Here is a 27,407-nt window from a genome sequence, read left to right as displayed (position 1 = left end):
CTGGGATTCTGGGTAATGATATGCAAATGAGCACTGTCACCTTCAGCTTCTTATCTGTTTTAACACTGGCCCTTATAAGCTTGTGCCCGCCGCATGGCACAGCTTGGGTTATTAATGAATCAGTGAGGATGTTTACATCGGGATGGCCCATTTCAAAGCCTGAACATACTCATTTAGTTTTGATCTGTTCCGCTTATTAAATGGCCAGTTTCCTCTGTGTGTCTTTCTTTTTCAAGATGTTTTCCCACGCGATGCGGTTGGAGGTTTGATTTTTACCGGTCTAGTTTTTTCCTTGTGAAAAGCAATTATATCAAGCGTGGCGCTCAAAAATTATATCTATATATAAACAAGTGTAGAAAAAATATATAAAATGTGATACTAATACAAACATATATGGATGCTGCTTAACCCAGTGTGGGGTCGTTCTCTCGATCCCGTGGACATAGAAGGGGTGAAGATCATCGGGAAGCGCAAAACCATGTAAAACAGAAGAAGATTTCTGATGGTGCAGTATTGTGATAATAGTGTGAATAAATATTCAAGGTGCAATGTGCTAAATACTCACAAGTATATGGTGAGTATTGTTCCCATAAAGGTATCTTTAAAGGACAGCCCGTAGGACCGTCATGCAGGTGAGTCTGAGTGGATTAGTATGTGCTGGAGACCTTAAATGAATAACATAAAAACGGACATAGTGCAGACTGTATAAAAGAATCTCTTTAAAAGTAAGTGTATGTGCAATGCACTCACAAGGTGTAAAAAGAATATAAGCGTTTAGATCACACAGATCGGATCTCAGCACAGTAAAGCTGTTCTCTCAGTCCCCCCTCTGCCTCAGCGTGCGTGTCACTGGTGCGTCTCACCCAAACCGGAAACCGGAAGTGACGTCATCCGCTCTGGGGGACTCCGATCCTGTAGGAATCTTCACTGGTCAGCATCACTCTACGCGTTTCTCCGTATTGCGGTTTCATCAGGAGTGTGAGTGGATTAGGATTTTATTTGCATCATGAGTAAGAAAGGGCGTATCATGGCGATATTTCGTAGGTGGAGACGGCAGGACTTGGTGAGGAACTGAATGTGAGGAATGAAGGAGAGCTCAGGGTCAAAGAAGACCTCCTAGACAGCAAGCTAGAGGTGTGGATGAGATTGTGGTATTATTGACAGTGAGGGAGAGTGTAGGTGTAACGGTGACCGTGAGGGAGAGTGTTGGTGTCGCGGTGACCATGGAGGGAGTGTGTTGGTACAGCGGTGACAGTGAGGAATAGTGTTGGTGTAGCGGTGACTATGGAGGGAGCGTGTTGGTACAGCGGTGACAGTGAGGAATAGTGTTGGTATAGCGGTGACTATGGAGGGAGCGTGTTGGTGTAGCAGGGAGAGTGTTGGTGTATCGTGACCATGGAGGGAGCGTGTTGGTGTAGCGGGGAGAGTGTTGGTGTATCGTGACCATGGAGGGAGCGTGTTGGTACAGCTGTGACAGTGAGGAATAATGTTGGTATAGCGGTGACTATGGAGGGAGCGTGTTGGTACAGCGGTGACAGTGAGGAATAATGTTGGTGTAGCGGTGACTATGGAGGGAGCGTGTTGGTACAGCTGTGACAGTGAGGAATTATGTTGGTGTAGCGGTGACTATGGAGGGAGCGTGTTGGTACAGCGGTGACAGTGAGGAATAGTGTTGGTGTAGCGGTGACTATGGAGGGAGCATGTTGGTACAGCGGTGACAGTGAGGAATAGTGTTGGTGTAGCGGTGACTATGGAGGGAGCGTGTTGGTACAGTGGTGACAGTGAGGAATAGTGTTGGTGTAGCGGTAGCATTGGAAGGGGGAAAGAATATTAATTCTGTTTTGGACGTGTTTAGCTGCAGGTAGCCATGAGACATCTAGGATTAGATTGCAGAGAAACAGTTGGAGACATGGGAGGGAGAGATGTCAGGGGAGGGGAGAGATTTGGATGTTATCAGCATAAAGATGATGCTGAAAGCCAAAAGACTGTATTAGTTCACCAAGAGAAGAGGTGTAGAGTGAGAATAGCAGAGGACCAAGGTTTATTTGGAGAAGAACTCGGAAACACACCGAAATACAAAAATATACACACTTACGGGGGTCTGGGGAATAAGATCTACTTTTCCTAGGTGCAGAGCGCCCACTTACAAGGGCTTACCCTGATCAGAACCTTGTCCTGGACCGAAATCCTGACCGGGACCTAGTACCGAATCCCCTGGAACCGATTCTGGGAGAAAATCCTGACCGGGAGAAAATCCTTACCGCAGGGGATTTTTTCGGGAGAAAATCCTGATCGCTATTCAGTTTTGAGAACTTAGTCCTAAAAGTCGGGACTTAGTGTCTGCGAGGCAGACTTTTCAGGCTTCAAAACGAAGCCGGTTGCTCTGCTATTTTGAACAGAGCAACTTTGAAAAGCCTGCCGTAGCTTCGACTCCCGATTGGTTGCGCTCCTCTCTCTCCTGGTCAGCACCGACTCTCGGCTGATGTCAGGGGAGTAGGCGTGCCACAGAGGCTCGAAAAGCCGGGAGAGCGGGAAATATGATTTTAGCCAAGAGGATCAGACTCTATTGGAGGAGAGAAAGTGAGTCAGGCGGTTGTATACAAGTCGTTCAAGTAGCTTGGAGGCAAAGGGGAGAAGAAAGATAGGGCGGTAGTTAGAAGGGGAGGATGATTCCAGTGAGGGTTTCTTTGGAATGAGAATGATGAGTGTATGTTTGATAGAAAATGGGAATACACCAGAGGCAAGACAGAGGTTTTATAAGGCGAGTTTGGGTGGGGCGTAGTTTGCCAGAGGGTGCAGAGGATATGTGAGGGAATAGGATCAAGGTGGTAGGATGTAAGGTGAGATGAGAGGAGCATGGAGGTAGCAGGTGAAAGGTGTGTGCCACGATGTGGCTTTGATTGTCAGGGGTGACGTGTGGTGGCGGGAGCAGTCTTCTCTAAGGCGGATGAGAGTATGCTGTTGTGTATAGAGGTTGCTAGGTTGGGACAGGAAAGGGCAGAGATGAGTAGAAATGTTGAAAAATTGAAGGAGGGGTTTGTAGGTGTGTAGGTGTTGTGGAAGGTGCATAGGTTAGAGTGAAGTTAAAGGTTAGGAGATGATCAGAGAGAGTAAAGGGCGTGTTAGTGCTGTTAGAGACAGAGCAGAAGCGGGAGAAAACCAGGTCAAGGGAGTGGCCATTGCATTGCAGTGAGTAAGTGTGGTGGTGGTCGACTGGGAGAGACCATAGGAGGAGGTTAGAGAGATAAGATAGGCAGCTGAGGTGGCATTGGGATTGTCAAGATGTATGTTACATTCTCCAGGTCTGACAGTAGGTGTGTGTGAGAAGAGAGGGAGCCAGGATGCAAAGTTGTAAAAATATTGGGATGTAGGTCCAGGGGCACGATGGATGATAGCGACACTGAGAGAAATGGGGGAAAAAAGACGGACAGTGTGGACTTCGAAGGATGAGTGGGAGGGAAATGGGGTTATGACATGAAATGTGCAGCATGGGGAAAGTAGTATGCCAACTCCTCCGCCCTGTATATTCCCTGGTCTGGGATGTGGCTGAGGTAGAGTCCACCTCAGGAGAGGCGATATCTGAGGGAGTGAGCCAGGTTTCTGTATTGGCTAGTAGGTTGAGAGAGTTGGAAATGAACAGGTCATGTATTGCAGTGAGTTTGTTGCAGACAGATTGTGCGTTTCATAGGGCACAGGACAAGGGTAGGGCATGGAAAGGTGTAATGGGGATGAGGTTTGGGAGTGATCAGCAGTGCGTGGTGTGATGGAGACAGTGGGGTGAGGATTGGTATGTGGATAGGTCCAGGATTGGGACATATGTTGCCACAGGGTAGAAGTAGTGACAGAGGAGAGGAAGAGAGTAGAATAGTTAGTGTTTGGGGTAATGGGGTGCGATGTGAGACTCAGGAGTTGATAGCTGCAGGGTGAGGGAGGTGATGGTAGAGAATGGGTTTGGAGGCAAAGTGTAGGTGAGAGCAGAGTAATGGAAGTTCCGAGCTGAGCGGTGGCTGAAGTCACTGCTTGATATGAGGCTGCAGTGTATTCAGTTTGCCGGTGCAGTGCACAAACAGCATGCGGTGTGTGTGCCTTTCGGCTGCTGCCAGAGGCTTGCTGCTTTAAACGGTGTCGGCGTGTGTTGAAATGCTTTGCTGAGGCACTTTGAGGATGGGGTAGTCATGGGAGTATGATGTGATGAGGGAGCGGATGAGAAGGTTTGGGGGGGAGACTGCAGTATGTGAGTGGGGGAGGGTTAGATGGTGCAGGCCTACAAATGTAGAACATGAATGTAGTAGTGAGCTCACCAAAAGCTGTCCAGTAATATCCTCGCACACAAAGTTCCTGAAAGATCTAGTCAGACTACTGTCCACCTCTTGTCTAACGCCTGTATAACTTTCAGTCCCTTTTATAAATGGGCCCACTTGAAATGCAATGCTAACCCTATAGCAATGCTTCCCTGTGCTATCTGCATACATGAACAGTCAAATGACAGCAGGGTATCCTTACTTCCGGGTTGGTTCCCCGGATGTTCGCCTGCAAGGAGGATGCGTTCTCTGCTTTCTCCTGGAGGGTTCCTTTTCTGCCAGATTACTTCTACAGAAATTTGCCACGGTTTTGGAGTTGCCTTAAAAATTGAAGACTATGTGAGTACCTCTCTAACCACTAGCCCCCAAGAATGTCATTATTTAAGAATTGATTGCACTATATTCTGAATATTTTCTTGTATTTTCTGGTCACTACATTGCGCTCCCCTGACTTGGACGATGAAAGACTATGGGAGGATTTGGTGGAACAATTCTTCTAAGGGTTTGAGTAGCAATTAGTTTCCATTTATTTATTGTGAATTACTTTTGTCGCACACTGTGTAATATTGCGCACTGTATATTGCCACTGTAAATAGTCACACTTGATATTTGGGATTATCCCTCCACAGTATATCCACGTTTTTATTTTATGCACGGTTTAAATACCCCATTGTTTCTTTGTGGCTTATTTGTAGGTGTTTTGAGCATGTATTGCCTCTATTTGCAATTTGTGTGAGCTGGGTAGAGCCATTTGTAACATTTCCTTGCCTCTAAGGTATACATTCTGCAAACTTATACACTCATCCTTGGAGGCAGGAACATCCCTTTTTAAAATGTAGGCTGAAATGTTACATACATGTATTTCCACAGAAGCGCAGCTAAACCAAATTAAACCAAACGCATTTTAAAATAAAACGGATATACCTTCTTCTTCTTCTTCTTCTTCTTCTTCTTCTTCTTCTTCTTCTTCTTCTTCTTCTTCTTCTTCTTCTTCTTCTTCTTCTTCTTCTTCTTCTTCTTCTTCTTCTTCTTCTTCTTCTTCTTCTTCTTCTTCTTCTTCTTCTTCTTCTTCTTCTTCTTCTTCTTCTTCTTCTTCTTCTTCTTCTTCTTCTTCTTCTTCTTCTTCTTCTTCTTCTTCTTCTTCTTCTTCTTCTTCTCAATATTAGTTTCCATGCAGGAGTGCCTGATCGCCATTATTACAGTATAATTAATTATGACTGCCCCACACCTCTGAAATGCCCTCCCCCCTCAATATCAGACTAGCACCCTCTCTATCCATCTTTAAGACCCACCTTAAGACACACTTGCTTAAAGAAGCATATGTGTAGCTCCGTGGCTGATCATTTAGATCTCATACATAAAGCTTGGCCCCCTGCAGACGTTTTTACCAGAACGCCCTCCTACTGTCTCTGTACGTTCTTCCTACCTACCAATTAGATTGTAAGCTCTTCGGGGCAGGAACTCCTTTTCCTAAATGCTACTTTTATGTCTAAAGCGCTTATTTCCATTGTCACGGGAGACCAGTGCTCTTAACACCTTTAATACCCGGATCCTTTGAGCAAAGCTAGAGATAAAATAAATTGTGATTTATTTACAGAATGAACATACAGAGCTTGATTTACGAAATAACACTTACTGGGATGGGACAAAACTAAATAAAATGTTCCCGGAACAAACTTCACAGAAATAAGTCTCTTGGCACCAATTCCCAGGAGCGGTGTTTGTGCGCAAACAGAGCCGCGAAACAGTCTTTGGCTAGTGGCGCTGCTCACAACCACTCTTTCTCCACCAAAGATAATCTTTTCGTTTTCCCGCTGCAGGATTCGTCTTGGATTCCTGAGTTCTTACAAACTCTTGATGCAGGGTCCAAGTCTTGGTTCCGATGTTATAATCTTTGTCCTGCACGATGAATCTTTCTAGCGCATGATGAATCTAACTCCCGATTGGCTGCTCAGACTTTTAAAAGCACCAAAGTCCTATCTCTATACTTCATGGAACCAGGCAAAAGGGCTTCAAGGTATGCCACGGGCATGCTCGAACTTCGCACCTGTCCCGCTTAGCATACCTAACCAAGCCCACTTCCCCAGCGACATCTTGTCTACCTTCCCCCGGACATCTAGACATATGCCAGGGGAACACTGTTTACATCTCCCACTTAACACTTAAACATTCGGGTCCTTTGTTAACTCCGGACCTGGTCAGACATTCTGGGACCATCCCCGCAGGGTGCCTTAGAAGTCCGGGGTTAACTTATGCATGACTCACTTGCAGGGATGTCCTGCCATATACCTTTTGATCATGGTACTTGTTATTCAAGGGTTTCCGCTGCTCCGCCCAACCCAATGTAAATTCCTTGGCTCTTATAATTTTAATACACCTAAAAGAGGGGGACTTTTATTCATGACTTTTCATGAAAGTTTATAAAACATAAACTATAACCATTCTAACGATGAACCCCCAGCCGCACGCACAGCAAAAATCAAAGTGCTAGGACATTCCTAGCCAAAGTTATCTCACTGCTTATACACTATGCAGCAAGCTGCCGTGTTTTAAAAACTTTTTTTCTTTTCTGCGTTGGCAGCGAAACACTGTTGCAAGGCACACACATGATACATAACTGATACATAACTGATACATTACTTGTTACAACACTTATACAGTTTCACTCTGAGTATTAATGTGGTCCCCTTATACCTAGCGGGACACACACAGACAATTATAATACATTTACAGCACTGCAGCCAATACCAGGCTGCAGAGCTGACACTCTACATGTTGACTTAAAAACCCCTATAACTCCCTTCACCTTATATCTGGTGAGAGAGCTACGGAACCCCTCACTGGGTTCTGGGATTTGGGCATACCCCGGGATCTGTAATGTAACCCAGTTCCCAGCCCGGTCTTACTTCCCGGGTTTGTGCTGAAGTAGGGAGATTTGGCGGTAAACTGCTTTCTAGGAAGGATTTTATGCGGTGGTCTGTGTTCCTCATGTCCTCAGAAGTATGGGGACATCCCTGAGTGCATGTTTCGGGATAACCCGCAACATTGGCCCCCTTCTACCCAAACACACCCTGACATTTTACCGTAAAACCATCCGTGAAACTCACGCCGTGCGCATCTCCGCTGGTCAGCACTCATTGAATAGTAGAAACCCACACATCTTTATTACACATGCAGTTAGATGCCACAATTGGGTTGAAGAGCTGACACTCCCAATTCCCCAATATGGCTCAGGGGCACCCAGCCGGGCCAAATACCTTTTTATTAAGGCCTGGGTACCCCTTCACCGTCACACCCATGATCTGTTATTTGTATTATTTGTTATTTATATGATTGTCATGTGTATTACTGCTGTGAAGTGCTATGTACATTAATGGCGCTATATAAAGACATACATACAATTAATAACCCACAAAATGTCATCTATGGAGATAAATTTCATTGAGATGCATTAAAACTGCCGTTCCAGAGGAAGCAATGAAATGTTAATAATCTCCGTGCATTTCCGCCTGTGATGAATGACCTCGCAAACCCACAGTGACCGCCCCCTGATAAAAAAAAAATAATATAAGGATAGAGACATTTTCTTTTGAATATTTGCAGTGGGGTGCAATAACCTATTTGTAATATTCGGTTTATATATTATAAAAAGTGTCATCTGCCTTTAAGGCAAAATCTAAGAGGACTTTGAATTTTAGCAGGGCCCCTTGAAAGCAAAATGCATGTCTGGCGAGTATTGTCACCCTCTGAAGCTCTCTGATAGTTAAGACTGGCCATAGATCTGAAAGCGATTAAAGAATAGATCTACTTATTAAAGTCTTGGCTCCCTGCGAGGGAAGACGTTTTTTTGCATTGGAGCAAACCTGGAAAAACTTCCCTGCCACTACACAGAATGAGTGTAATCTCACATCACAAGGTCACATTAAGGACTTGACATTTCAAAACGACTTCACGTTTGCTACTTTCTGCACCTCATTCGCTGATTCTTATTCCGGTAAAAGGAAAGACGCTACATGTGATGGGTAATGCTATGTGCCCAGGCTGGGACACGTTATCCTTGTTTTGGAAAGTTGATCAGGGTGTGTGGACGTGTGTGGACGTGTGTGGACACGGAGACCCTCAACAGTTGTCCTTTTTTTTTATATATATATATAAGTGGAAGTAGCGGATGCATTTCCGTTTTTTCCTTTGTATTTCTCAGCTCTCCTGTACCTCCGAGAATGAAAGGTCTCCTTGTGCGCGCTTAGCGATGGAGATCCGCTGCGGAGGATTGCTGTTCAGCTCCAAGTTTGACTCCGGGAACCTGGCACGGGTGGAGAAGGTGGACAGACTAGAGGGAGAGGGGGATGTACCCAGTGGCAACGGAGGAAGCAATGTGGGAGCAGGCACATTGTTCGGTAACACACCGCCCACTCCAGACTATGAGTTCAACGTGTGGACCAAACCTGACTGTGCCGAGACGGAGTATGAGAACGGGAACAGGTAGCACAAAGTGTTTCAGTGTATACCATTGTTCTCCACACCAGTATTAATCAGGCAGAGGCTATGGCCATATCACTAGGGACGTCGCTGGCTTATCTTCGTGGTATGGTTTTGTCACCAAAGAGCATCATCACTGGGCATTACCATGTCATTTTTTGGGAAGGGGTACACAATCCTAAGTGGGTGGCCTCTGTTCATGGATGTGTCCTAAAGCTGTGACGTCAGGACACCTGTCTGAGGCCAGGTGTTGTATGATAACCGACGGCTGTCCCACCTTGTGGGAACTGGAGTACCCTCTATAGCCCATCTCCATAATACTGTACGTCCACCTTAGATAATGTTAATTTTTCTTGTTATGAGACTTTTGAAAACTGCTGTAGATCCTTTTTTCCTTCTGACATTGTGTTTACACTAAATACGTTTCTATCGTCAGACAAAGCGGAATAACAATAATTACCTATACGATTAGAATAACATGGGGCACAGAAAATAAAAACACATTCATTTTTACACATGATGAAAACCTGTGAACACTTTTAAGGGTGATTAAATCTTTCTATGGCAGCCAATGACATTGATGCATGTTTTTGCCCCCCTGTGTGGGACTGTCCCTTTTTTGAAGGTGTTTCATTGTCTCTGTTGCTGTGCAGGTCCTGGTTTTATTTCAGTGTGCGGGGTGGAGCCCCAGGGAAACTTCTCAAAATCAATGTCATGAACATGAACAAGCAGAGCAAGCTCTACTCCCAAGGCATGGCGCCCTTCGTCCGCACCGTCCCCCTCCGCTCCCGCTGGGAGCGTGTCCGGGAGAGGCCCACGTGTGAGGTACTGGGGGACTCTAACCCTTCTGGCAGTACGTGTTGGCCCCTGCAGGGGCTTACAACTGGTGCGATTGTGGGAGATTAATGGGAAGGAAGCCTGACTACTGTCACTGCCAGCAAGGTGCGAGACAAACGCTGGGTAATCCCTTAAAGTACACTTAAAGCAGCAAAACATGTGAAATCTTATGTTTGTTTTTTTTTAATAAATCAGTTCTGTAGTCTTAGATAATATTTAGTACCTTTTTTTTTTATTATTATTATTATTATTATTCAACTCTTAATGACATTTTTAATGAGTTATAGTATATTAAGCATCCTGTGATTTCTATAGCAGGGTTTAGCACACCTCCCCAGCAGTGCAAGATCTTTGTAACACTTTCCTGTTTGTGATAATTTGTTGCCAATATTCCCAGCAATTTGAGCTGCAAACTGTAACAATAGATAATGTTACCTTAGTTATAGATAGATTGTAGCTGCTGAGTTACATTGACTGAAGGAATTGGCTGAAACTGAAAGGCGGCCATTTAGTGAACCCTGGGAAGAAGAATTTTGCTGATCGATCACGGGAGAACGGATCGATCGGCAGCTTAGGTAGTTGGTTTTCCATAAAAGTAATCAAAGGCTGCATGTATTAACACAAAAACATGCAATTTTTTGTTTAAACTGCCCAGATTGCCTCTTTAATGCCATTTTAAAGAGTTCTAATATACTGAGCATCCTGCGATTTCCATAGCAGGTTTTAGCCCAACCCCCTAGCAGTGCAAGAGCTTTGCAACACTTTCCTGTTTGATCATGTGTTGCTAATTTCCCCAGATTGCAGCTCAGACACCTTAGTAATATGATACATTGTAGCTGCTGAGTTACACTGACTGAAGCAGCCATTATGTTAGGCACACAATCAGGATTATGACAGATGTGTAACAGGAGCACCAAATAATTACCAGTTTAGGTAAGAATGTGGAATTATAAATCGTTACATGTTTTACATATACAAATAAGAAAAGAAACACTGAGTAAGTAGTATTCCTGCGTCACAACGTTGTGCGTCTGTACTAAAATGAATCGCAGGTAACTGTTTAACTTTTTTTTGTTAAACTACATTTGTTTGTTATATTTTTCCATTGAATAATCCTTTGTTTAATCGGCCCCTGTAATGCGCAGAATATATACATCCTCTGCCTTGTTAAATGATCACTTCGAGAGGATGTATTGGGATTGAGCGATGTGACTATAGCGTAAAGATGAGCGCGGTCACCGTAACCAGGCGTCTCTTGTCACCGCCCTGAGGCCCCTCTTGTCACCTCCCTGAGGCCCCTCTTGTCACCTCCCTGAGGCCCCTCTTGTTGCCGCCTTTATAAAATTTAGCTGTTGCATCGGATGGTGGTCGTTTGACTCTAGGGGAAGTTAAAATGGCAACTGCCAAGCACATGCACAAAGGAAGCCGAGGCTGCCATGGTGACTGGATGCCAGTCAGAGAGATCTTGACAGATAAAGATTTGGGGATAATTAGTTAATGGGTTTTCTGATGTATCAGTCTGTTTCGTCCTTGTGTTCAGGCGGGGGGGGGGGGGGGGGTGCTGCGTTAATACACCGGCCTCATACCTGAGTAACACAAACAGGGGTTCTTTCCATCATCTGTCATTGTGTCGGCTCATTTTCCGTTTTCTTCCTACAGATGGTGGAAAACCAGTTTGTTCTGTCCTTTGTCCATCGGTTCCTGGAGTGCCGCGGAGCCACCACCTACTTTGCATTCTGCTTCCCCTTCTCGTACGAGGAGAGCCAGGAGATGCTGGCGGGGCTGGATGACCGCTTCGCTGATTGCAGACACATGGCTCCCGGCAGGTACAAATGCACACGCGTTACAAATACCCAATACCCCTCTCTCTGTATCACCCATACATCGCTTAACACGCTCGCTCTCTCTCTCTCTGACTCCGATCACTGGAATAAGAATCGCCAACGTTAGTTACCCTTTTCTTTCCTTCATATTTTGCTTTTCCTATTTGCAGATCCATGTTGGGATATGATTATAAATGAAATAAAGAGAAGGAAATGTGATTAACCTGTTGACATATTTTTAATTTCCTAATTGTGACCTATTGGTTATTGCACTGGACATGTATAATGGTAAAGTGGAAACGGGGTTAGGGGGGCGAGGAAAGGGGGCAAAAGTGCAATTATATCTCATGCTTATTGTGGGCCTTTGAACCTGCTTTGCAGCCACTTTCCTGTAAAGTTAACCATTTCCTATTCATCATAATGCATTTTGAAGGCGACGATGCATTTACTTTTGTTGGCTTAACCCATGCCGTGCCCGAGGACCTACTCACATGGAGCGGTAGTTTAGCCCCTCACCCCTGTTTGTCCCACCGCAGCCCCCCAGAGTCCATTTATTACCACCGAGAGCTGCTGTGCCATTCGCTGGACGGCCTCTGCGTCGACCTCCTCACCATCAGTTCCTGCCACGGGATGATGGAAGAGCGCGAGCCACGGCTGGAGAAGCTCTTCCCCGATCGCTCCACCCCTCGGCCCTACCGCTTTACAGGGAAGAGGGTGAGTCTGTGTGCGCTGTGTATGGCTGAGGTTTAGGAAGAGCTCAATCCTTGCAAGCAAGGTTATATTGGAAAAACACGTGACAGGCAGGCGCACTAAGGGGTATGAATACTTTATTAATAAAAACAGGACAGTGGGCCTCGTAGAGGTCACGTGGCGGCAGTTCTCGTGGAGTGTTTGCAGCCGGTGGGAGCGGGTCTTCACGCTTCTAGCAGGGTAAGTACTCAGTCTGGTCCGGACCCTTTCTGCAGTACTAGCGAGATCCCGTGTAGACCCGGTGCTATTCACCGACCTTATGAGTGTATTACCAGTGTATTACCAGTAATTTTAATAACCTTGTTGACATATTTGTTTTAACCCCTCAGTGGATGCTTGTGCCCACTGTCCTGTTTTTATTAATAAAGTATTCATACCCCTTAGTGCGCCTGCCTGTCACTTGTTTTTCTTGTCTGTGAGCCCCCCTCGTGGGGGATGTGTTGAACCCCCCCAGACTAAAGGCTGCAAGAGGGATCCCTTACAGTGCCACCATTAGCGCGGAGCAACTAACTTCCCAAGGTTATATTGGAGCCTAACATCCCTTTCCTTTAACTTCTTTGCAGCTCAAATGCAAAACTCTCTATTTAAATCTGCAAAAGATATCCACAGTGTGTTGGTAACTAACACTTCTGCTCTGACAATGAAGTCAGTATGTACATTCTTGCAGGATAGACCTCTGCACTGCTGGGGGCGGCACTGGCACTTGCCCTGCCCCGGGGGCGGCACTGGCGCTTGCCCTGCCCCGGGGGCGGCACTGGCGCTTGCCCTGCCCCGGGGGCGGCCCTGGCGCTTGCCCTGCCCCTGGGGCGGCCCTGGCGCTTGCCCTGCCCCTGGGACGGCCCTGGCGCTTGCCCTGCCCCTGGGACGGCCCTGGCGCTTGCCCTGCCCCGGGGACGGCACTGGCGCTTGCCCTGCCCCGGGGGTGGCGCTGGCGCTTGCCCTCTATGCTTGGTAAGCTCCGTTCTCATGAGAGGAAACCTTGGTCGGGCAGAGCAGTGGCAGTCTGTACTGCAAGGCATCCTTCAGTGACTTCTGTTGCTTGGAATGGTCATTAGCAATGCATCATCAACCATTGAGTTACAAGACCATGCAGCAATGTAGGGTTGATTTGTACCAGAGAAAAGGGAGTGAACCAAGAGTTTGCTTTCAATTTGCATTTACTATTCACAGTTTATTCTGGTTAAATGTAAGTGTTTGGAACTGCAATCTTCCACACCGTCAGCTAAAGGAGCCGCAGTCTGGTCCGGACCTTCAGCACTGGTCCGTTTGCAGCAACTGCAGAAGACGGCTGCTGGTATACAGTGCATCACTGTTGTTGATCCAGTGTGTTAGCTTTATGTCACACGGGATGAGGGGATTGTGTCAAGAAAGAATGATGCTTGTATTGCTTAAATGCCAACTTTCCTTTGACAGGTCTTCTTCCTGAGCAGCCGTGTGCACCCGGGTGAGACACCATCCAGCTTTGTGTTCAACGGCTTCCTGGAGTTAATCCTGCGGCAGGACGACCCCCGAGCCCACATGCTGAGGCGCATGTTTGTCTTCAAGCTTGTCCCCATGCTGAACCCTGATGGGGTGCTGAGGGGGCATTACAGGTGAGGGGGCATTACAGGTGAGGGGACATTACAGGTGAGGGGGCATTACAGGTGAGGGCAGACACTTACAAGGTCAAGGTTCTAAATTATCCACCCATGTTTAAAAAAATCATGTAAACCAATTCTGTGACACGGCTGGAAAAGCATCAAAGGAAACGCCAGATTGTAATTGCATTACAGCCATGGAACAGGAAGGGCGGTATATGCAGAGAGGAGGAGGGCATTGTCACGGTAGACCAAGCTTATTAACACTTTACCATCTGGATCCTTTGATTGAATAAAGCATGAAATACAATTTATTTTATTTATTCACATAAAGAACACACAGCTTGAATTACAAAATTATCACGAATGAACACTTACTAAAATGGGGTCAAATGAAATAAAATGTCCACAGAACGAAATCCACAGAAATTACGGCTCTAGGCAGGAATTCCCACACGTGGGGTGGCTGCACAAAAAGCCGTGTAACAGTCCTTGGCTAGGGGCGCTAGCGGCAACCCCTGTTTCTTCGCCAAAAGTAATATTTTCGTTCCCCCCAATGCAGGATTAATTAGCCAATCCTTAGTCCTTGCGAATACTGGAAGCTGGATACAAATCTTTAGTGGCAATGAAATAGTCTCTGTACCGCCCGCTGTAGCTTAGATGAATCTGCTTACAAGATGGAATTTAGATGAATCTTAATCTCAGATGACTCTTAGATGGAACTGATGGAACTGCTTTCTGACTGACTGCATGACTTTTTAAAATTTACCCATATCCCATCTTTTCAGTCCTCCGCAAAACACTGCGTGGGAACCAGTTATCCCATCTATAGCAAGGGTTTACCAGGCACTCAAAAACTGGCACACAGCTTCAGTATCGCAACTGAGCATGTGCAACAAAAATGTCATCACCACCCCATACCCCCACCCTCCGGCCTCTTGCTACTTAACATATCTAGCAAAGCCTACTTCCCTGGAGACATAATGCCTCCCTGTCATAAATCAGTGGTGAGATTGACAGTTTTACCCCAGGGTAAAACTCCTCCCCCAAAGGAAGTTTAATAACGACTTTTCATATCTAAATGTACAGTACTCATAACTTCAGTTCTGTAATACCTCCTGACACATGAGACATATTAATACATTCCGGCACGCATGCCGGTCCCAATGATACTAAACATAACCAGGTCATCCTAAAATTAAGAGAAATATTAATATCTGTCTCTTAGGACCTGCTAGACCTCAGGTGTCTGTAACCATCATGTGTGACTTGGTCCCACCGATACGCACATGTAATTTTTATCATATTCCGCAAAGGACGTCTCATGATATTCTCATATTTAATAAAGTCACTCGCTTCCATACCTTCTGTAGCCACGCCCCTGGCCATATACCACATAGCATCCGGCTTTCTTAATGAATGCCGCTCAGTCTAGCTAGGCCAAATGTACCCTTTGATCTAGTAGCCATAAGCCCCCCTCTGAACAAATGCTCTCACACCTCTATTTCTTTGAAGCTGAGGTTTTCTGCTACGCATTTCAAAGCCCAGGATTACACACCCTAAGTGTCATCTCCTGTCGATAATGTTAATTTCCTTACTCTTATAACTTTAAAATACCAAAATTATAATGGACATTCATTTAATACTGGGCGTGAACGTTAATGCTCAAAAACATAAGCCCTTTATGTGTTCGCACCTCAGTAATGCCCACACCAAATATCATCTTTCCAGGATGCTCCTAACTAAAGTTAGCTATCGGCTTTCATGTGGTTTTAACCTTTTATTTTAATAAAACAAACCGGCTCAGTCTTATACCTGACTGGAGTGTGGGGATAAACAGTAACCCCTTATGTGCCGTGTAGGTTGGGGGGTATTTTTCACAGTCACAGAAACGCATACACAATGCCCAGGCCCAAGAGCTGACATTCTACATGTTAACTTAAAACCCCTATAACTCTCTTCACCTGATCCCTGGTGAGATGAACTGAACCCCACACTGTGGTCTGGGGTTTGGGCCTATTCCGAGAACCTTTAATGCAATTCAGTTCCCTGCCCGGTTTTACTGTCCTGGTTTGTGCTGAAGCAGGGGGATTTGGCGGTGAGCTGCAAACTGCGTTCTAGGGAGAATTTTGTTGGTGATCTGTGTTAATCATGTCCTCAGGAATCTGGGGGGATTCCTGAGTACATGTTTCGGGGTAACACACAACAATGGCCCCTGTCTACCCAAACACACCCTGACATTTTACCGTAAAATCACCCCTGAAACTCACGCCCTGCACATCCCCACTGCCTGGCACTCCTGACACTCACGCCCTGCACATCCCCACTGCCTGGCACTCCTGACACTCACGCCCTGCACATCCCCGCTGGCTGGCACTCCTGACACTCACGCCCTGCACATCCACGCTGGCTGGCACCCCTGACACTCACGCCCTGCACATCCCCACTGCCTGGCACCCCTGAAACTCACGCCCTGCACATCCCCACTGCCTGGCACCCCTGAAACTCACGCCCTGCACATCCCCGCTGGCTGGCACTCCTGGAACAGTAAAACCGCATACATCTTTATTATACCAACAGTTATATACCCCAATTGGGTTAAAGAACTAACACTTCAGTCACCTTTTATGACTCAGGGGCCCCCCAGCTGGGCATAATGCTTTATTTGGTGGCCTGGGGACCCCTTCATCGTCACAGGCATTAAAAGGTGGCATCATAGAACATTTAAAAAATAAATGTTATTACAGTATCATGGATTGATATTGAAAGGGGCATCTACTCTGTTTTTATAATTCCCTCCATCTCATTTGCTATGTACATGTCTATAATTAGTATTTGACTTTTTATATATTTTTTTTTTTGCCTTCACTTGAACGGACTGTACATTGCCTTTATGGCTTACCCCGTTCCGTAAATATGGCACGTTGTTTCATATTAGGAAGGGCTTTTGCCCCTTTTTGAGTAATGAGGAAATGTTACCTGGGAAAGGGTTAAGGAATTGCTTCCCACACAAGCGTATGCAGATCAAAGGCCTGTTGCATTCGGACTACAAGCATCAGTTATCTTCCTGGATGAAGGCTTTTTAACACCTCCTGCATGCCTGTCTTCTACCAGCATTCAATAGCAATAAAGCAAAACGAGTAGGAATTCAGCATTGGGTTTAAGCACCCTCGCGTATCTTGTGCCCGTATAGCTTTATATATTTTGCTCTACCAGGATTCCCCATTGCCCCTGCCAATCGATCTTTCCGGTGCATAGAAGTATCGTGTTCTTTCTGCTGTAATGTACAGTAATATACTGTGCACTGAGCTATTGAATCCTATGTACACTTTGTGATATTCTGAGTTGTTTGTTATTGCTGGGGGCAGGGTCATTGGGAACCTGTGTACCTAGAAGTGTATTTTATCTGTCTTTAAAAAATAAATAAATGATCATTTCCATTGGAGTTTAAAATTGTTGATATTTTGTGTAGAGAACAGCGGCTGCATACATGCTCAGCGCTATATGAACAGCAAACTATTAAAATGTTCTTCTACCTGGCTCAATACTCTAGTCCAGGGGTCTCAACTTCAGTCCTCAAAGGCCACCAGCAGGTCAGGTATTAAGGATATCCCAACTTCTGCACAGGTGGCTCAATCAGTCCCTGCTTCAGCACAGATGGCTCGGTCTTTGGCTGAGCCACTGATGGTGCCATCTGTGCTGAAGCTGGGATATCCTGAAAACCTGACCTGTTGGTGGTTCTTGTGGACTGAAGTTGAGCCCCCCCATAGCTAGTCCTCATTTTGACAACACTGGATATGGGGAGAGGCTGATGGACCTTCGTCACTCTCGTATTTTCTTTCTGTTACAGAACAGATACCAGAGGTGTCAACCTGAATCGCCAATACCTAAACCCAGATTTTGATCTCCACCCATCAGTTTATGGAGTCAAATCCATCCTTCTCTACCATCACATTCATAACGGTGTCTGCCCAAATAACACAGACTGCAGGAAATCTGCATCTCCGCTCACCTCCAAAAACCCTCTCCGTTCAAAGACTTCGAATCATTCCCTACAAGACTGCACATTGCCTCCTGAAGACGTGTTGTCGGACCTGGAGAAAGCAAACAACCTCCTCAACAGCATGGACAGAGACGGTCCATACATCACTTCCTCTCAGTGTCTCATGCAGCCAGAAGATGCGGCACCGGAAATCGTTTCCAATATTCTGTCGGGCTGCAAGGACTTTATCAGGGAGAAGGAAGGGTGGCTCCTGGGGCCGGACATGAATCCGGAGATAGAGGAGCAGTGTGAGAATCAGTGGGACAGTCTGCTGTCCTCGGACTCTAGTCAATCCATCCCCCCTCAAGAGAGTGGCATTGCCTTCTACGTGGACTTGCATGGCCACGCCTCCAAGAGAGGCTGCTTTATGTATGGGAACAGTTTCACAGAGGAGCGGGACCAGGTGAGTGCTGGGTCTTAAAACTATCGGGCATGTCTGGGATCCCCATGATATGTTGCAAACGGCAGTATAAAGCAACACAAGACTCTGCGTAAAAGTAGTCTTTATATGAAGAATGGAGACGGACTCCTAAGCCCTATTAACACTTGCCGTAGAGAAGGACTGTCCCGTGGGTTTTCAGTAGGATCCAGCAGGGATATACGTATAGACAGGTCCTTCAGTTCTTTAGTCTCAAAGATGAAGGTTAGAAGGGAGACGCGACGTATGTAAAGATGCGTGTTTGCACACGTTGTTCTGTCTGATTTTATTATTGGAATTGAGCTACTGAGCTCCTCGCTGAAGGTTCACATGCTAGTATTTCTTTCTCTGGTTGAGCTTGGTTTTCCAGCACAAAGCAAGATATTCAGTGACCACAGTCAGGGAGTTCTTTAAGGCAGGGGGGAAGGGACTCGGCTCCAGTCCCCAAGCCCCCCCAACAGGTCAGGTTTTCAGGATATTCCAGCTTCACCACAGGTGGCTCAGTGGCTCCGTCAAAGACACCGCCTCTGATTGAGCCACATGTGCTGAAGCAGGGACTGATTGAGCCACCTGTGCTGAAACAGGGATATTCTGAAACGTGACCTGTTTGGGGGGGCGCTTGAGGTTGGAGTTGAGCACCCCTGCCCTAAGGCACATTACATTACTTACAATGCATAAACCTCTGCCATTGGGGTCTGTCCAATGGAACCTGGTCAGACGAGCCATTCCTGACGTGTTTGACAGATGATATCGCTACCCAAGAGGTACTTTAAAAAAGCCAGGGGCAGAACTTGTCCTGCTGTTCAGTCAGATTAGACCACGAATAAATGGCCTATGTCTGCCGCCTCCTACATGTCCCCAGATTGTGTGTGTTAAGGCCTGGCTGAGATTTCCCATGGTTTCCTGCATGCACTGCTATCGGAAGGCCTGGAGCATGATGCTTTGTGTATTTACTTGCATGTATATGGTTGCCTCCATATTATTGTAACCCCTCTTTCCTTCTGAATATATGGTATCTGTCGCTGTGGGGGCCTGAGTCTTATGGATATGTCTATCTCAGTGTGCGATACATGTGAAGTGGGGCCAGAGCAACAGTGCACAATACAACCGTATAGAATTATTACCGGTTTTATACACATATATGAATATTAGCCAACCCGACACCGTGATCCTTAACTGCAGGATTACACACTACTACACATTTATCATACAGTACTATAGGATCGGAGAAGAAACAGGTGCACAAATCACATCAGGACATGGAAAGGAAGTAGAAACACAAAATAGTGCAATGGTGTAAACCCAAACAAATATATTCAATGCTGAAGGCTCTATAAAATTTGCACTCACATGTACAACGTGATAGTAAGGCGTTGTGGTTATTAGAAGTTACCAACTTATGTTTCCAGATAGGTACTCCAGATCCATAGAAAAGGAAGGGAAATCCATATACAAAAAAGAAAAAAGCAAAATAGTATAATACTGTTTTTAATATTAAAAACACAAAGTATTCCACTTACATAAGTGCCTTTGTTTGCGAGCATTCGGACCACCCTGGGTCATATGGTCAGACAAGGATATTCACAGCAGCAGCATCCGCTCCACGGCCGTCACAGCATACACTGGGCTGAATGAAATCGTCCTCCACTCTGGATGTCACCAACAAGGGGCCACCTTGCAATCAAAGATTCATCCAACGCGCGTTTCCACTTTAAAAGTCTTCCTCAGGGGCTAATTAGGATTAGCCCCTGAGGAAGACTTTTAAAGTGGAAACGCTCGTTGGGTGAATCTTTGATTGCAAGGTGGCCCTTGTTGGTGACATCCAGAGTGGAGGACGATTTCATTCAGCCCAGTGTATGCTGTGACTGTTTTAATATTAAAAACAGTATTATACTATTTTGCTTTTTCCTTTTTTGTATATGGATTTCCCTTCCTTTTCTATGGATCTGGAGTACCTATCTGGAAAAATAAGTTGGTAACTTCTAATAACCACAACGCCTTACTATCACGTTGTACACGTGAGTGCAAATTTTATAGAGCCTTCAGCATTGAATATATTTGTTCGGGTTTACACCATTGCACTATTTTGTGTTTCTACTTCCTTTCCATGTCCTGATGTGATTTGCGCACCTGTTTCTTCTCCGATTGCTGCTTGGATTTGGTCTGAATCCTATGTCGGGAGCTGCACTCTCTAAGGACAGTATATTATTTTTATGTTATTGATATATAAGTGATGTTATTTGCGCTTGTTTATTTCCTCACTATAGTACTATAGGATCGCTGTGTGAATGGGGTATAGAGTCTAGCACTGTCAAGCCTCCCCAGTCCTGCGGGTACTGGACTATATTTTAGTGGTGCCAGGACACCTGTTGGAGCTCGTTAGAAGGTGTATGTGTGATGCAGGTCTGTGCTTCACAAAGTTGCTTCAGTACCAATATGAATGCAGTCGGCTGAAGGTATCCTCTGCTGCGTGTCTCTATCACTCACGACCTGCCAGGCGGTCCCGATATGCTGCGCTCCATCTCACGGCTGTCTCTCGCTCTCTCCCCCTTGCAGCATGCGGTCTCGTCCTGAGACTGCTGGGCTCCGCGCGTTCATCCAGCTGCGCAGCGCTCCCTCAAAAGCGTACCCCAAACTCCTTTCGGGTCAAGCAGGAACTGCCCCCTCTTAACAGTTCCTCTCACTCTGAATCCCTCCTCCTTCACCATCCTTACTACTGGCTTGCTACAGTCACCAATCCTATAGAGAGGAACCTGCTAGGGGGCAGTCGGCCTGTGTTGCTTGTAGGCACAGGGGGTGACATTACTATTTTATGTAGTACTTATTGTGAGTGACCAATCAAATGTTGATCTGCACAAAGTATTCTGCACATCCTTAGGAAGTGGTGGTGTTGCATAATGACCTAAACAGAATCTTCTGTATTGGCGATATCGTTTACATGACTTCTTTATGCTTTATCAAAAATCTTAGAGCAGCAATACTGTGTGGTGTGTGGTGTGTGGTGTGTGGTGTGTGGTGTGTGGTGTGTGGTGTGTGGTGTGTGGTGTGTGGTGTGTGTGTGTGTGTGTGTCCTTTCATTTTTCATCATACACTTTTTTTATTTTTATTTTTCGGTCAATCCAACCATGAAAATGTGCAGAATTGTAGGTCGGTTGTGTAGATTAACACTATAAAAGAAGCACAATGTAGATAATCAATTTATTCTTGTTAATCAAACAAGAAATAGGAGTTTTTCCTTCGTAGCTCGTAAATGGGCTAGAGACTGTTGTTAATCGAATCTAAAACACCAAGATTACTATAAAGTTGGAGTTCAAAATGTCCTCCTGCTGAAACACGCGCCCAAAGACTAGAACGTCTGTCTGATTGCAGAATCGACACCGTGTTGATTCAGCTGCTCCCGCTCCTGAATGATACGTCATGAATTTGTTTTTTTCAGTCCTCCGAGCGACATTTTATGGAAATGTTTTGGACCATAAGTCTTGCTCTGTGTCTGGCTTTTTATACCGGGCTTATCTTCTTGGGTTAAAACCATTCTGTAACTATGCACTGGATGAGGCCATCACGCCGTCACCAATTCCAAAGAATATTTATCAGATCATCAAATAATTGTTAAATGTAATAATCTACTGTGACAGACATTATAATTACTCAATTTTTCATGAAATTTAGGGATTGTGTGTGCGTGTGAACAATTTCAAAACATTTTTTTTTTTTTAAACTTTCCTGACCTGGAGGATTCCCCACACCTCATTGCTTGTTCCCTGATGCCCCCCTTTTATTCCTGAGTGGCACTGGGCAAATTGGGGAAACATGGCTGCTGGGTATAGATGCGATCCACTGACCAATAGAAAAGGTGCAATGTCATCCGGCATTGACGGTGCAGCTTTCTATTGGGGACCCCGAGGGCCACTTGTGTAGCCTGCCGCCATATATTTTTTTAAATGTGTACGTCAAAACTGGCACCCACAAAATGACAGAACCCTGGAACCAGGCAGTCTCCAGACACTGGGAGACCACTGAGCTTTGGGGGATCCTCCCCCCTACCATCATCCCCACCCCCCGTCCACCACACCAGGTAAGGTTGAAAAGATAACATTTTGAAAAGAAAACCGAGCAGCTGGGATTGCTGCACTTATTCCATCATCTGGTATGGATTTCAGGAACTTCACTTTTAGGATATATATATAAATATACTGTGATCTCATGTCCCTTATTCCAGGAATCCCACATTACAATGACTATAGCACCATTCGTTATTGTAATGATTTTTGCCAGTGATTTAATTTGTCGCATTGCTTAATGGCCCTCTAACTTGTATGGTCCTTTATGGATATCTGATGACTAACTGAATTTCGGAGCCTTTTTAAAAGTGTGACGTATTTAGATGTCTGGATTTGTAGATCTTTATATCGGCGTACCAGAAGAACTCGGTATATACATGCTGTGAAGTATGCACAATGCAATCAGGTTTAAAAAAAAAAAAAATGTAATCATACTTGCAGCAAAAAAGTGGTCTTTTTGGCTCCTTTGTGGGTATTTTTTTTCTTTTCAACTGGTCCCACCTAAGAGCAAACTAATGGTACTGATATTTATTGGTTAATCGTAGGCACATGGCACCTTAGAGAAAAAAACTAGCAACTGTAAATATGTTTAAATTTTATTGTATCTCCGGTGCCCAAATGTCTGGAGCAGGTGTTGCACGCTTTTATTTATCACCGATCTCTTGAAGGTTAATATCATTTGGAAGGTTACAATTACAAAGGAGGATCCCGTTATAAATGGTTTTTCCCAACCTAGAGCGGGGAACTTGTAAATTGAAGACGATAGGGAACGTATCACCCACATAGATTGTCCTTGGCATCCCAATCCATTGAGTTTGTGTATCTGCAGGGTGATCCTAAAGATCATTTTCTCAGCCCTGTGGAAAGGTTTAAATGAACACCCTTACCTTTTTAGATCTTGTCCTAAACATGTTTTAATTAATTTACTATATTGACCTCCTACCAACTCTTCTGGAGGCTTCTACAATTCTTCACTACTCTTTTAATGAAAAGTGCTTCCTACTTTGGAGTTTCGTAGTACACTCCCAGCATATTTTTTTTTGCTTTTTTCCTGTCCTTTTTACAACCTTTGGATAATTTTCTCCATCACATTTCCCCTCCCTTCCGAAAATAATACGTTAATGACTGTGAAATACTGGTGAAAAGGTTTACAAAGTAAAGAAAAATAAAAACAATAATTGTGCAGTATATCAATACAATCGGAGCTTAGTGGATGTCTTGGCTCTATAGGATTTCCTACTTACAACAGATGTAAAATAAGCTGGCAGTGGTCTGACTCAGTCAGGGTATGAAGAGGTAAATTTCACATGTGATGGTATATTCTGGCTCAGGAAACATTCAGAACACGAATCTTGTAGATGTCATGTTGCTCAAATCCAAGTGAGATGGGATATATGTGAAATATACAAACAAAACGGACCAATGGTCTAGATTGCAAGGAACTTTTATCGCAATGAAATGGAATAAGAAATGTACTTACAATAAGTACAATGATATGTACATGTAAAGGTATCGTGAGACAGTTGAAACGCCGACCCAGATAGTAAAAGATTACTCCCGTCCTCCCGCGACTCCAACCTCACCGCCGGTGTAATTTACATCTGTCAATTCCGTGGGAGACCTGATGCTGATCTTAAAGTAGATGGAGTTGGATTGCAGGTGATGACGTTGTGGGTCTAGAGCTTGCAGATATGCCGGGATTGGAGCTTGAAGAATTTAATGTGGTGTCCTGAGGTCAGCCAGTATATGCAGGTCTGGTTGGTGTTAAACACACTTTGATGTTACACAGCCATGGGCAGTCTCTGTTATGGCTGTGTAACATCAAAGTGTGTTTAACACCAACCAGACCTGCATATACTGGCTGACCTCAGGACACCACATTAAATTCTTCAAGCTCCAATCCCGGCATATCTGCAAGCTCTAGACCCACAACGTCATCACCTGCAATCCAACTCCATCTACTTTAAGATCAGCATCAGGTCTCCCACGGAATTGACAGATGTAAATTACACCGGTGGTGAGGTTGGAGTCGCGGGAGGACGGGAGTAATCTTTTACTATCTGGGTCGGCGTTTCAACGGTCTCACGATACCTTTACATGTACATATCATTGTACTTATTGTAAGTACATTTCTTATTCCATTTCATTGCGATAAAAGTTCCTTGCAATCTAGACCATTGGTCCGTTTTGTTTGTATATTTCACATATATCCCATCTCACTTGGATTTGAGCAACATGACATCTACAAGATTCTTGTTCTGAAAGTTTCCTGAGCCAGAATATACCATCACATGTGAAATTTACCTCTTCATACCCTGACTGAGTCAGACCACTGCCAGCTTATTTTACATCTGTTGTAAGTAGGAAATCCTATAGAGCCAAGACATCCACTAAGCTCCGATTGTATTGATATACTGCACAATTATTGTTTTTATTTTTCTTTATTTTCATGATGTGTTCCTGATCTCATCGCTCCCTTCCCACCCCGAACCAAGACTGCATCTGTAGGAAATCTTTGCACATTTCCTGGAAGGTTGAGAAGTATTTTTTTGGGTTACACTTCATTTTTATTATTTTTCGTTATTTATATGTTGTAATTTACATCTGTCAATTTTGTGGGAGATTTGGCGCCTATTCAAATCAGTTGGATTCACTCGAAAAGGTTTACAAAATCATATTTGTTTTCTCTCGGTTCCTCAAACTCTCTGACTTATATCGTACGTACGTTTTACAGGTTAAGATTGTGGTAAGATCTCGATCTGATCTCTCTCTGCCATTTGCTCCCTCTTCCCGTGGGTTCCCGGCAGGTGGACAACTTGCTTTTCCCCAAGCTGATCTCTCTCAACTCTGCGCACTTTGATTTCACGGGGTGCAACTTCTCGGAAAAGAACATGTACGCCAAAGACAAAAGAGATGGGCAGTCCAAGGAGGGCAGCGGGCGGGTGGCCGTACACAAGGCAACAGGGATCATCCACAGGTAATCGAGCCACAGTATAAATATACGTAATGGTCCCTCCAGACCACTCAATGTCCGTTGTGAAGACCCAGCGCTGGATTAGGCACTGGGGTGGTGAGATTTGCATTATCGATACTATGAGGGCATCCTCGTCTATAGGTTTCTGAATGCCACGGTGGTAACACCGTGTTAGGGTAACTCATAAGTCACTGCCACACGAACGGGACATGGCGGGACGTTGTACCAAAATGGGGGCCACCTGTTCCAAAACACAGAGCAAAAAGGTTAATGTGCGTCAGTTTGCAGCAGATATATTTCTCTCTGTATGGATAGATCTCTCTCGCTCTCTAGAGATCGATCTCTATACATCTCTAGATCTCTATACATCTCTAGACATAGAGATATATCTCCTGTTAATCTTGATTGTTACATTTGGTGCAGATCTTTTAGGCATAGAGGCTAAGCCTGGGAGATTTTATGCAAAGAGAGAGAAACTGAAACAGTCGACGGCTCAATTTTAACACCCGATTTGATTATTTTGTTCCCAAAACCTTCTATGGTCCCATCCCAAGACACAAATGGGGCAAGGAGAGTAATTTGCGACACCTGATACCACCCTAAGTTTCTGCGTACATATTTAGCATTGTATTTCCATTATGATGTAAAGTCTCCATTTCTTATTTGATGTCCTTGCCTTTCCTCTTTGTCCCTTTTTATGTTGTAGTTACACGTTGGAGTGCAACTATAACACCGGCCGGTGCGTCAACACCATCCCCGCAGCGTGCCATGATAACGGTCGGGCCAGTCCCCCTCCAGCGCCTGCCTTCCCTCCCAAGTACACCACCGAGGTGTTTGAGCAGGTAACAATCCTTCACTGCGCTCTTCCTCTCTTACATTTCAGCCACTCCCAAAAAAAGTGTTTTCTTCCGGGGGTTTTGTGTGTCTTTTCCATGAAATTGTTTTATTTATCTTCACAAATAGTGTTTTTAATGCGTTGGGGAAATGTTCATGTCGTTTCTGGTTTCTCTTGTGATTTAAATGACCACAATTCTTGCTCTCTGTAGCTTCCCTGCAACATTCGTCCTTCGTGACTTGCCCACTGACGGGTATTCTGTAGGATATTTGATGGTGTGCGTGTGTCACACTTCGGCTTTTGGGACTAACAAACCACTCCTCCGTTATTGAAACAGCTGTGAACGGCGGCAGAGGAAGCGTTACGTGGCTGAATGCTTTCACCTGGTTGAAAGGGAGATTGTAACGTTAACGGCATAAATGACATTAGTGTTGTTCTTGTACAGAAAGTGTGTCGGGTATTTAGCAGGCATGCCCAGGCAGGGTTCTCCTTTCATGCTTCAGGTTTTGTGTGACAAAGGGCAAGCGTCTCTAACAGTAACCCGCCAGCACATGGGAAGCAGAATACAGTGTAATCAACACCATCCTTTCATCAGGGGCTGGTATCTAGACGAGGAAAGCGTGCGGGGAGGGTACTCGGGTCGGCTCTGCGTGATAAAGCAGTTCTGAGGTAACTGGTGGACACTTCATAACGTGCTGGAAATATTTACCATACATAAATGAGATTATAGATGCATTCTGGGAAACAGACGGGAGTTACATTTATTCAGCGTTCCACATCCGTTATTTTTGGGAGGTGGCGTCACTTTTTTTCCCCCCCCCAGCATCCCCGCCCGTGACGCGCTGTGACAGCGAGACAGGGCTTCTTATCAGCTCCCCGGGCCTCTACGGTCAAAGGAAGAGAATGTAAAACACCAAGTATCAGAGATTGCAGTATAACGAGATATGTTACATAGTGGTCCTGTTACTTGGTGCTGCAGTATAAAACAAACGAAGAGGGAGGGAAGAGGCAAAACCAGGCGCAATCAGCGAGGAATCACATGTTATTGAACATATCTTAAATAACTTTCAAATTGCTTAGCAAGGTTTTACCTTCCTTAGGGGTGAGTTTTGGACCTTCCTTATGGCTAAATACCTATTAGCTGTATACTATACAGTGGGAGGGTTCCTGTCCGCTTTTTACACACCACGACCTTATATTGTGTAACTTACAAGACACCCTCAGCTTCGCAGCGCAGAAACGGCGCTCGAACCGAGGAGTTCAAACGCACGAACCGTTCTCGAATTCTGCACTTTCTTAACACAAACTTT

General features: G+C 45.1%; 1 protein-coding gene across 7 annotated transcripts in view; it reads left to right on the top strand.

Annotated features, from left to right (window-relative positions):
* AGBL5 (AGBL carboxypeptidase 5) overlaps window positions 1–27,407 on the top strand; it is an 84,977-nt gene that overhangs the window by 4,170 nt on the left and 53,400 nt on the right. For 5 of the 7 annotated variants that reach the window (XM_075595302.1, XM_075595300.1, XM_075595303.1 and 2 more), the window contains 8 exons: window positions 8,503–8,783; window positions 9,434–9,605; window positions 11,277–11,443; window positions 11,977–12,154; window positions 13,604–13,782; window positions 17,618–18,212; window positions 25,096–25,265; window positions 25,969–26,104. In XM_075595302.1, coding sequence (XP_075451417.1) covers window positions 8,551–8,783; window positions 9,434–9,605; window positions 11,277–11,443; window positions 11,977–12,154; window positions 13,604–13,782; window positions 17,618–18,212; window positions 25,096–25,265; window positions 25,969–26,104 — 1,830 coding nt within the window. In that variant the 5' untranslated portion in view covers window positions 8,503–8,550. Of the gene's footprint in view, window positions 1–6,121; window positions 6,319–8,502; window positions 8,784–9,433; window positions 9,723–11,276; window positions 11,444–11,976; window positions 12,155–13,603; window positions 13,783–17,617; window positions 18,213–25,095; window positions 25,266–25,968; window positions 26,105–27,407 lie in introns of those variants that run through there. The other 2 variants (XM_075595301.1, XM_075595305.1) reach the window with 2 other exon arrangements.

The sequence above is a fragment of the Ascaphus truei genome, chromosome 4 (genome assembly GCF_040206685.1).
Source record: "Ascaphus truei isolate aAscTru1 chromosome 4, aAscTru1.hap1, whole genome shotgun sequence".
Classification (NCBI taxonomy): Eukaryota; Metazoa; Chordata; class Amphibia; order Anura; family Ascaphidae; genus Ascaphus; species Ascaphus truei.
This window is presented reverse-complemented; position numbering and strand designations above follow the sequence as displayed.